Genomic DNA, 10,259 nt, shown 5'->3' with positions numbered 1-10,259 from the left:
CACCTGTTTTGTAGGCACACTCTCCCAGCAGAAGCCATCAGATCAGTCTCTTATTACCAGCTGCTGCTTTCACAGTGTGCGACTGAGATTTGATAACACAGAGGTGTTGTTCTTGAGGTTGTTTGTGACAGATGAGAAGCTCTGCAGCGTGAAAGTGGTCTTCTTGACTGAGCCACCAGTAGTGGAAGCAGTTTGTGTCAGACACGGTAAGTTTATTATCAGCAAATCTTGCTCATAATTCTTTAATGAACAATCTTAAACGGTCAGGCTCTGGTGTGAAATTCCGACAGCAAAAGTCCAAAATCCCAAAGATGTTAAATTACACAAACAAATGAAAAGCTGGAACCAGTTTGGAAGTTTTGCTCGATAAAAAGACAATTGGTTTCCCAATTTAAGTTGTTCTTCAGAAACAGAATTATGTACGGACACGACTCAACTGTACAGTTATTTTAATATTAATTGCACCTTGTTATTCAGCCAATTCTGAAAACATGAAACCCTTCAAGGGGCGCTCAAAAAAATGTTGGACTACTGATCATGCATCAGGAAAAACTGTATTTGTTGTCTGAATGAAATCTCCCAGAAAGCATTTGAAGTAAACTGTGAAGCGTTTGTTATAGACATATAACATGAAATAGTATAACATCACAATAGAAATGCAAATAAGATCCAGTGCACTGAATTTGGTCAGAAGATCAAACACCTCAGGCTTTTCAGCCCTTGTAGAAATGGATAAGAAAAAAAAAATAAGCAGCAAAAAATACCGTGATTCGGCTATTTGTCCGTTTATTTTGTTCGTTTTAGCATTTTGGGATTTGTGGGAAAGAAATGTGTGCATTAAGTTCTAAAACTACTCAGGAAAATGTTAAAAGTACAATTTCAGATTAGTGTAATAATGCAGCGTTTTAGTTTAAGATTGTATTTTCTTTAATTGAATATTTTCCACAAAAAATGAACAGCCGCTGAGAGACAGCAACGAAAAACATTAACCATTACCGACTAAAGAATTTAATAAATTATTTTCCATCAACTTTCGACAGATGTTAAAGTACACATTCAGACAAAAAGAAAACTGTTTTTTAAAAGCAAGATTTAACTGTAAGACTTTATTCAGCTCCGATAGTAAAAGCACAGTGAAAAAACCTAAAAGGATGCAGTGTTGAAATGTGTTGAATAGTACTCTGGAAAATTGGTGGATGACTGATTTTACAAACAAAGCAAAGTAAATTTAGTCTTACTATATAAGAAATATGATCTAACGCGTTAAACTAAATTATTATGTACAGGCTTCTTGATCATCTCATTGTGAATTCCAGTAAAAGATTCAATGCTGTTTCACAGTTACTCTACCGAAAACAAAGTGTCTTAGAATCAACAACTACTTTCATGTTACAGTACAAGACAGTTTAGTCACAGAAAAAACAGACCAAGAACACACAACATTCAAACACACATGGACATCTACGGTAAAACATGGGACCCTGCTCCGACCTGGTTAAGATTCCTCTCTGATTGGAGTGCATCCGGAGAAAAAGCTGTTCTGAAAACTTGTCAGGAGCCTTTTCTTCTTCTTGAGGAAGCTGACGCTTGTTCTGTCCTTTTCCTCGTCATCCTCTTCCTCTTCCAAGGACGGTTTCCTGACCAACTTCAGGTCAGCGGTGGCATGCCCCATGTCTCCGATTTCTTTTAGCACCTGAAACAGCGCATGTCAGCAAACCGTTAGTATGTTCTGCTTCACATCCGTTAAAGTGGTGAAAGATCGATAACTAAAGAGAGAAAATCACAAACTGGTCAGATCTTTCCAAAGTCTTCAGGAGGAGCAGCTTACCTTCTTAGTGGGCGTACAAGACGGCGGCTTAAAGAACGTGGTGTCGTCTGGGCTATCGGATATGGGATCTTGAAGAGACACCGAGTCTCTGCAGACGATTTCTGTCTGACTTGCATCCTGAAATGAGTAAAAAGTTAAAAGACATTTGAACAGTACTTATGGTTCTTTATTGTATTTTCATAAAAGCCTCCAATATCTTCACCAAAGCAAATCAGGGTTTTCTTTGTCAATGAAAGTTACATCTGACTAGAAAGAAGCACGATTGTAATAAATACCAAATTACATATTAATCTGTTGAACTAGTTATTATAGTTTATTAACTATTTATTTAATTAATTTCTAATGACCGCAACATATTTAATAGTTCTATTCTATATTGGTGATGAAATAAATCTGAGTAATTACTAATGGTCTCAATAATAACTTTGGTTTTGAGTTTTGAGGGTTATTACAGTTATTACATTAACATTTGCCGTAAAGTTCAGCGTGTGCTTTTCCTACTACGACATGTCAAAATGTCTTCCCTGTAAAAGGACACACACTGATATACAAACACGACAACAGAAAATTGCCATTTGTAAAACTTCATAGTGGAACTCATGAGATGACTTACCTCAGCAAGCACCTGGTTATCCATATTTCGACATTTGTCATGATCACACTGGCAGTTCTCTCCGCATGTCATCTTCCCTTTGCGGCATCTGCACTGCTTGTTGCTGCAGCGACCTTTACACGCACACTAAAGAGAAAGAAATCATGACGTCTCTTTGCATCATAAGTAACCAAACTATCCTGATCCTTAAAAAAAAAGAAAAAAAAAGAAAGACGTTTACAGCTTGGCACTGGAGGAAATGTGTGCTTTTTTTTAATAACTCTTATCTAGTGCACTTTGAGTCAGGTGACTTGTTTCAGTGACATGAGATGAAATTTCATTGGCAGGCTGATTTAATATCCTGGACATCATTTGTTGTTGCTTGTCATGAGCCTTCAGTGAGCGCTGTGGACAGACGAGCTCACTGGTTTCATACACAAACGGCCCGTTTGAAGAGGACCCCCGATCCTAATCTCAGTCTTACCCCGGTTGCTTTTGGTTTCTTTGAGGTTCTGCGTCCCTTCTCGGGTCTCTCGGGACGCCACTCGTCCTGTTCCCCCCCACTCTCGTCCTCACTGGGAGACATCAGCTCTTCAATGCAGATGGTCGTGTTCTGCGGCGCTTTAGCTGTGGTGAAGCGCTTCCCTTTAGGCTGGTTTGTGGAAAACACAAAAAAAAAGAAAAAAAAAAAAAAATCAACACAAAAGGAACATCCCTGAAGTTCTCAATCAGAGAATTTAAGATTTACTTCTCAAAAATAAAAAGACATTGTTTGCAGAATAATTCACTATTGGTGTAATGCTCCCTTTCAGTTAAACATTGGTCCTGACTAAATCATGTTCAATGACTATGGGGAAATAACCTAAATTGGCCAACTTACTTTTAAAAACTGAAGCAACCGTGTATGAAAAAAAACCAACAACAGAATATCTGCGATTACCTTCGGAGGAATGTAATCAAACGAGTCATCCGGGTTCTTTTCATTGTTGGTCGCGGGCGCAAGGACTTTCTTTCCACTTGCCAGGCGAAGAAATGAGAGTTTCTGTGGAAGAAAAAACATGGTTGGGTTTCAGACAGACACACACCTTAAATAAATGCAGCACTGAAAATGAGATACATTGTTACAAATGTGTGCAGCTCCATGGGAAGCGTTTCTTGCCTGCAGCCATGTTCAATGTAATTCAGTCACAAATGATGCGTCGTCTGATCATTACCATCAACTGAAAATCTGTTATTTTCAACAGCTGACCGTACGCCCCTTCTCTCACGAGTGTATGGTATTCATCTTTTATAAGTTAACTTTACATTAAATAGTGTGGGACTAAATTATAAAGCTTACCTCCTTATACGCCTCATTCTGCTCCACCAGTGTCTGGTTCTGCTCACTTAATTCTCGTAGCTTTTCAAGCTCTTCTTCCTAAAACGATGTTCCAAATAACCACATGATTACCTTTTTGTTTCTCCTACACAACGAAGGGGAAATGCAGAGTCGAATTGTTGATCAAACACTCTTCAGCTGGTGGAGACAAACCTGAACTTTGAAGCGCTGGAGAAGTTCCTTCTCCTTTGAACTCTCCTCATCCTTCTGCCTCGTCTCAGCTGGCTCTTCACATATGGGTTTGCTCTGGAGCTGATTAAGGAGGTAATGGACCTGGAAATAGGAAAAAATATTTGTATATAGAACGAACATTTCGTAAGTATACACGTCTCTAAAAAAAAGATGCAAACTGGTATGCGAGTAAAAGCTATGAGCACCTTCTCCTGATGCCTCTGCTCTAGTTCCACCAACTGCTGCTGGTGCTCCATGTCCATGGTGGACATCACGTGTCTCTCATCAACCAGCATCTTCCTTAAATCTTGTAAATTCCCCGTCTCCTGTTTGAGCTCGCTCTCCAGCTTGCCACCTGCTGTTTTTGTAGACACCAGCTAAATAAAAAAGGGAAAAATGTATGGGTTTTTTTTTTTGGAAAGACAAAAGGCTACAAATGAATGTACTTTCACCAATTCAACACACAGGTGTGAAATCAAAATGTATGAGTATCTGCTCACCTCAGACATGAGGACCTTGATGGCGTACTTGGCATCGACTATGCTTGTGACGCTATCGAGGCGCTGTTTCAAACGGCCCTCGCCTTCAGCGACGAGAACTTTCTGCTGAAGGTCAGCAATCTGGGCATTCCTGTGAAGAGAAAAATCACTCTTCACATCTGAACAAATCCTGCAACAAGGTGCACAATCAGTTCAGCGTTTCCTGTAAATACTTCTCTGCAAAAACTGTTAAAAATCTGTGAGCGCATTTAATAGCGTGTAGTAGGGCTGCAACAACAAATCGATAAAATTGATTATTAAAAGGGTTGGCAACGAATTTCATTATCGTTTCGTTGTGTCGCGCGATTATTACGCCACTCAATAAGTCGCGGAGATGTTAGAGTATAAAAAAAAAAGTTGAGCACAGAGCAGAGCGGAGGTAGAGGAAAGACCATCGGAGAGACCCGTAACGTTGTCCTGAAACACACGATGGAGGCAGAGAAATCAGTACGACCTAAGTCATCCAAGGTGTGGGAGCATTTCACACTAAATAAATCGAAAAAGTGTGTTAATTGCAAGATATGCAAAAGCGACATGGTATGGCACGGGAGCACCACGGTGATGATTCAGCACCTAAAACAAACATGTTGGAGTCCTTGAGGAGGAGGAAGGGAGTTCAACAGCAGGATACGTCACTACAGAATCCTACTGTTGTTCCGTTTTGAAGTGAGGAACGTAACGTCCCTCCAGTAGCTCTTCTGGTGCTGCTGTTTACTCGTTATCCTGCTTGACAAGCATGACAAGTTAGCGTTAGCTCGTTAATAACAGTAGTAAAGCAGGGGTGGAATAGTTTGCAAGACTAAAGACCAGAATCAACAATCAACAAATTAATCGATTATTAAAATAATCGTTAGTTGCAGCCCTAGTGTGTAGCTCAACCTGCTGGAAAGCAGAGTACGATAAATGTGCAACAGATTTTTTTTTAAATGCGGCGACTGCGTTGCTCCGCCGGACTCACCTGAGGGCCATCTCCGTCTCCAGGTTCTCCACCTGTTTGGTCAGAGGCGTTTCCAGCGCTCCCTGGGTCTCCAGCTCAGAGATGATCAGCGTCCGACGCTGTGCGGAAGGACATCACAAAGAAAAGGATCAATTCTATGTTTCTACTTCGCTAATGTACTGGATGTCTCACTTATTCTTTTTTTTTTTTTTTTTTTTTAAATCAACATTATAGAATTTGCATCTCACCCTGATTTTGGCAGCTGGTTGGTGCCCTGCCTCTAACTGCTGTTTGAGGTGGTTGATCTCCTGAGCCAAGACCTTCCGGTCCTCCAGCAGATCGTTGAGGTGGCGCCGGGCCTCCTCTGTGCTGACCATCACCTCCACTTCATTGGTAAGCCATGTCTGATCACATAAAGGCAATCACAGAGTTAAGGCGGCAACGTTCTCATTGTCTAATCTGGATCCCTTTGAGGTGTGTGTGTGTGTGTGTGCGCACACACACACACACACACACACACACACACACACACACACACACACACACACACAATATACACCATATATATAAATAAATAATATACACACTTCTTAAGGACAACAAGTTTTACTACCTTAAGTCTTGCAGCAGCTCCCTCCGTTCCTCTGTTGCGTTTGTCTGCTGCCTCACTTCTCTTCTGCAGCGCATCTTTCAACCGCTTGTTTGCAGCTGCAGCCTGTGTGTGTGTGTGTGTGTGTGTGTGTGTGTGTGTGTGTGTGTGTGTGTGTGTGTGTGTGTGTGACAAACTTACAATAAGCTGTTTTAAATTACTTCCAGCTACATTTAATACCAAGAGTCTGACATTAGCTTAATGTCAGATTGAATTGCATGCAGAAATTTAGCAACAGGGGGAGTGACTCAGAGGTTTGCAACTAAGTTACTAGTAGTGGTAATAGTTGCTGCTTTATAGATGTTGAAAACATTAAATCCAGCATATCTATTTGTAGATCTTGTGAATGAAATATAACAGAAGAGGCCTCACCTCCTCAGTTTTACGACGCAAAACATTGGCTTGTTTCTGGAAATCCCTCTCAAGTTTAAGCAACTCATACTGGCGTTTACGATCCTGTAAAACAGATAAAAAAAATTAACAGAGAGGTTAATGGAATCAAGTGATAAAGGATTCAGCAGCACAATGTAATGGTTTTAACAATAAAATGTTGATTAAAGAATAATGTCCTGCAGTGAGGAACTCCCCATACCTTCTCCTTCAGCTGCAGCACCTCCCTGTCCTTCTGGCTCTTCCAGTTCCTGAATTTCTCCGAGTCCTCCCTCATCTGCCTCATCAGCTGTGTACGCTGGGTCTTCATGGACTGTGTTACAAGGCATATGAGATTACAGCAGTGCTCTATGCCAACTAAGTGTACGTGATAATGCCAAGTGATATTAGTAATAAAAGATTTCATATTTTCTTTTTACAATTAATTTTACCGCCACACAATGTTCTAGGCACTCAAGTGAATGACCAAATACATCAAAAGATATAATGTCATTGTTATTTGGTTCATATGTTACATTAACAAAAAAAGTACATTTGATATATTCTTGAAATGGATTTTTGACCCCAACTTCGTTCTAACATCTCAGTAACTCTTGTATAAACACAATCCTACAGATGTTATAAAAACATCCGTGTGCATGTTTACACTTAACATGCACAACGCAGCCTTCGCCTTTAAAGGAACTACATGTAAAGTAAAATACTGCTCACCTGTATCTCCTGCATGAGGTTGCCAACTTTCTTAACGGAGGACTCTTTGAGCTTCAGCATTTTGGACTGCTCAAGAAGCTTCTTCTTCATGTCACCCAGCTGGCCCTCGAGCTCCTGCAGTCTCTTCCTCCGCTGCTCACTGAGCCTGAAACAAGGTGGTGTGTGTCAGACGGAGCAGGAAGTAAAAAAGTGAAGGCCTAAGAGGTTACTTCATTTTTGTGTCAAAAACAAATCAGTAATACTTTTGCCAAATTATGAAGCGACAGGCACAAGTTTTCATACTTAGCCTGGTTAGTGTCCTTCTTTGCAGACTGAAGCGCCAAAACAAGATCTTCTTTCTCTTTCTGCAGAGAATCTACTGCGGTCTGTAGCGTGTGCACATTTTTCTGTAGGACATAATGCCAAGAAGATTAAAAACTGTCCGTTTCAGAACAAATAAAAAAATATGGCTCATTATTATTATTAGTATATTCAAAACAGATTCATTTAAAATCATTAAAACTCTCATGGGGAACCTAGTCCCATAGGTGTTACCTTGGGTGTCACACCATTCGCTTATTCTTACTAATGGATGAATGATGATCAAAAATGTATTTTGCAACATTTAATCTTATGTTCCCGTCCTAATTGTTCATTCATCGCTTGTGATTTGCTTAATATGGGTTGAAAAAAAAAAATGCAATGTAAGAACAAAAACCCTCTTCCTCCACCACGCTATACTCGCTCAGCCACTATGAGCAATACAATCCCACCTGTAGGTTTAGATTCAAATCCATCCCCAACTAAACCCTGCACTCATGTTCAGTTTCATTCAGAAAAATATCACTTCACCGAAGCCAAGGATGCTCGAGCTTCCGTTTTATGGTAACTTTAAAAAAACAAAACATATAATGTAAAGCATATTCCTAGAAGAAAAAGACTCCCTATAGAAGCGCATGGCGGTGTCTGTATCTGCAGAGACCCTGCCCTCTGCCCGTGTATACTCTTTCCTCTGTTGTGTGCAACATACAGTAAATGCAAGAATTTATCGCAAAATGAATGACACAAAAATCTAATTAAATGCATCAAATTAAACAACTGAAATCAAAAAGATGTTGAGATTATTGCCAGAGTGCCTACCTGGTGCTCCGATTGGATCGGCTCCAGCTGGGTGTCATTCTGGCACATATTCTTTACGAAAGCTTCCTTCAAGCACAACACTTTGTTCAGCTCGATCAGCTCCTTGGAGAGCTGAGCCTGTCGCAGTGCATGATGGGCCGTGAAGCCCTCTGGGGAGTCCTTGCCAACAATGCCAGTGGCATCCTGTTTAATGTGTTAGGGGTGGGGAACATCTTAATTTACATCTGTTTCAGAAATTTAAAAAAGCTGAGGAGAAAGACTTTATTCTTCGATCGTACTTTCTTAATTTTATAAAGTATCTTTGATATTAATCAACATCTAATGGGAACATCAATAAACAAAAGTGTCGACGTACTGATGAGGATTCATAATTTTTACTGCCGTTGCCGGACACTTCACGTCCATCCTCTCCTGCAGCCATAGCGTCGATGGAGGCGGCGATGCCTTCACTCTCATTCTTAGGAAAAACAACAAACAGAAAACCATAATATTCAGTATTATGAACATTCAATCTACACTGCTGGATTGATAACGTGAGATGACTTCTGTACCTTGAGCTCCAAGACGATGTCTTGCAGGTTTCTCATCACCTCGACGTTCTCCTTCAACTCCTGGTCCTCCAGTGTCTCCAACACTTTCTGCAGATCCACTGTACATCTGAAATAAAGGTTAATAAAGAGAGGTGGAATTGGTCAACAAAAAAAAAAAAAAAAACAATAGCTGCAATCATGAACAAAACCAACTACCATTAAAACCAAAACATTTAACGGGAAAAGCTCAAGTTTCCCGTCTCCTCTTTAAGTTGTTAGACTTGTCCTGAAGCTCTCCTGCCTTCACGTCTTTAGAAACTCACGCTGCATGGTCCTTCAGTTGCTCCATTCTGCTTTGTAGTTTCTCATTTGCATGCTCTGTCTATAAAATAAAGCAAACACAACGTGATAGAGGATGCCGCAAAACAGTGAAATGTCAGAGAAACAACATCAAAAAAGATAAACCACAGACTGTGTTGACAAGTTAATTTTTTTTTTTTTTTAAATGTCAAATTTCAATTGTCTTGGCTTTTCAGTTTTTCCCATCAGCTTTCAACAACGACTTTGGAGGAAGGATTAGTGAATGCTGTCGTGGTCTTGCTCACCATAATTATCTTCTCAAACATGAGGGCAGTCTGTCCCGCTGCCTCACTCAGCTCCCGGCTCAGCTTATTGTTCTCGTCCCGCAGAGCGCGATTCATTTCCAACAGCTTAGTCACCTTCGCCGTTGACTCTGGCCTGTGACAGAGTGTCCGTTATAGCCTTTTGTTATCACTTTCATTTATTAAAGCTCGACTAGGCAGGATACAGCAGCGTAACAAAAAGTTTTTAAACGGTGAATCCTGAAATGTGTCAAACATTCGCAGTAATCAGCATTTTACACCCTAAATATTTGGTAGTTTCAGACAATTTAATGAACCGTCTAGGAGTATGTATGAGACGGTAAACAGGGTGGCCTCATCACACCTTTCACTCAGTGAAGAAGAGAAGAAGACAGAATGCCAATGATCATGCAGCATTGTTTTTATTCCCTCTCCAGCTCCTTCGAGAGGCCTTTAGTCAGCCCACCCCAGACTGGGCTTTGTTGTGGGTGCATTCATCCCACATCCTGATGGGACATTCATTTATTGGAAAAATATTATGTCTTACCCAGAGAGCACCGGAGCAACTCCTCCACGGGCATGAAGCAGCATCACCTGCAGCTCCTGAACCTAAACAAGTGTATGAATGAAGACAGTTGGGACATTTATTACATTGTAAATGGAAGAAGTAAGGTGTGTCTCATTTATGTATTTATTATCAGCACCACTTTCTGTCCTCTCAATCTTCAACAAAAATGTTGAACTTGTAAACAAGCAACCCAACTGCATTTAACTTGCAGCATCATCACACAAGCCCACCCCCCCCACAAATGT

The 10,259-nt window shown here is 40.5% G+C and overlaps 1 protein-coding gene across 1 annotated transcript in view; it reads right to left on the bottom strand.

The window, feature by feature from the left end:
* Positions 1 to 432: 432 nt before the first annotated feature.
* Positions 433 to 10,259, bottom strand: part of kif4 (kinesin family member 4) — a 17,113-nt gene continuing 7,286 nt past the window's right edge. Inside the window, exons 11-32 of the mRNA XM_068729527.1 lie at positions 9,994 to 10,055; positions 9,450 to 9,582; positions 9,168 to 9,226; positions 8,866 to 8,971; positions 8,670 to 8,771; positions 8,315 to 8,497; positions 7,478 to 7,581; positions 7,196 to 7,340; positions 6,687 to 6,797; positions 6,467 to 6,550; positions 6,059 to 6,160; positions 5,694 to 5,849; positions 5,467 to 5,564; positions 4,470 to 4,599; positions 4,176 to 4,346; positions 3,952 to 4,071; positions 3,760 to 3,837; positions 3,361 to 3,462; positions 2,905 to 3,072; positions 2,442 to 2,567; positions 1,829 to 1,945; positions 433 to 1,693 (exon numbers count right to left, since the gene is read on the bottom strand). Of these exons, the coding sequence (XP_068585628.1) occupies positions 1,496 to 1,693; positions 1,829 to 1,945; positions 2,442 to 2,567; positions 2,905 to 3,072; positions 3,361 to 3,462; positions 3,760 to 3,837; positions 3,952 to 4,071; positions 4,176 to 4,346; positions 4,470 to 4,599; positions 5,467 to 5,564; positions 5,694 to 5,849; positions 6,059 to 6,160; positions 6,467 to 6,550; positions 6,687 to 6,797; positions 7,196 to 7,340; positions 7,478 to 7,581; positions 8,315 to 8,497; positions 8,670 to 8,771; positions 8,866 to 8,971; positions 9,168 to 9,226; positions 9,450 to 9,582; positions 9,994 to 10,055 (2,655 nt within the window). The 3' untranslated portion in view covers positions 433 to 1,495. The remainder of the gene's footprint in view (positions 1,694 to 1,828; positions 1,946 to 2,441; positions 2,568 to 2,904; positions 3,073 to 3,360; positions 3,463 to 3,759; positions 3,838 to 3,951; positions 4,072 to 4,175; positions 4,347 to 4,469; positions 4,600 to 5,466; positions 5,565 to 5,693; positions 5,850 to 6,058; positions 6,161 to 6,466; positions 6,551 to 6,686; positions 6,798 to 7,195; positions 7,341 to 7,477; positions 7,582 to 8,314; positions 8,498 to 8,669; positions 8,772 to 8,865; positions 8,972 to 9,167; positions 9,227 to 9,449; positions 9,583 to 9,993; positions 10,056 to 10,259) is intronic.

The sequence above is a fragment of the Cebidichthys violaceus genome, unplaced genomic scaffold (genome assembly GCF_023349555.1).
Source record: "Cebidichthys violaceus isolate CVI_PGR_0920_01 unplaced genomic scaffold, fCebVio1.0.p SCAF_46, whole genome shotgun sequence".
NCBI lineage: Eukaryota > Metazoa > Chordata > Actinopteri > Perciformes > Stichaeidae > Cebidichthys > Cebidichthys violaceus.
The sequence above is the reverse complement of the archived record's forward strand: the minus strand, read 5'-3'. Positions and strand labels throughout refer to the sequence as shown.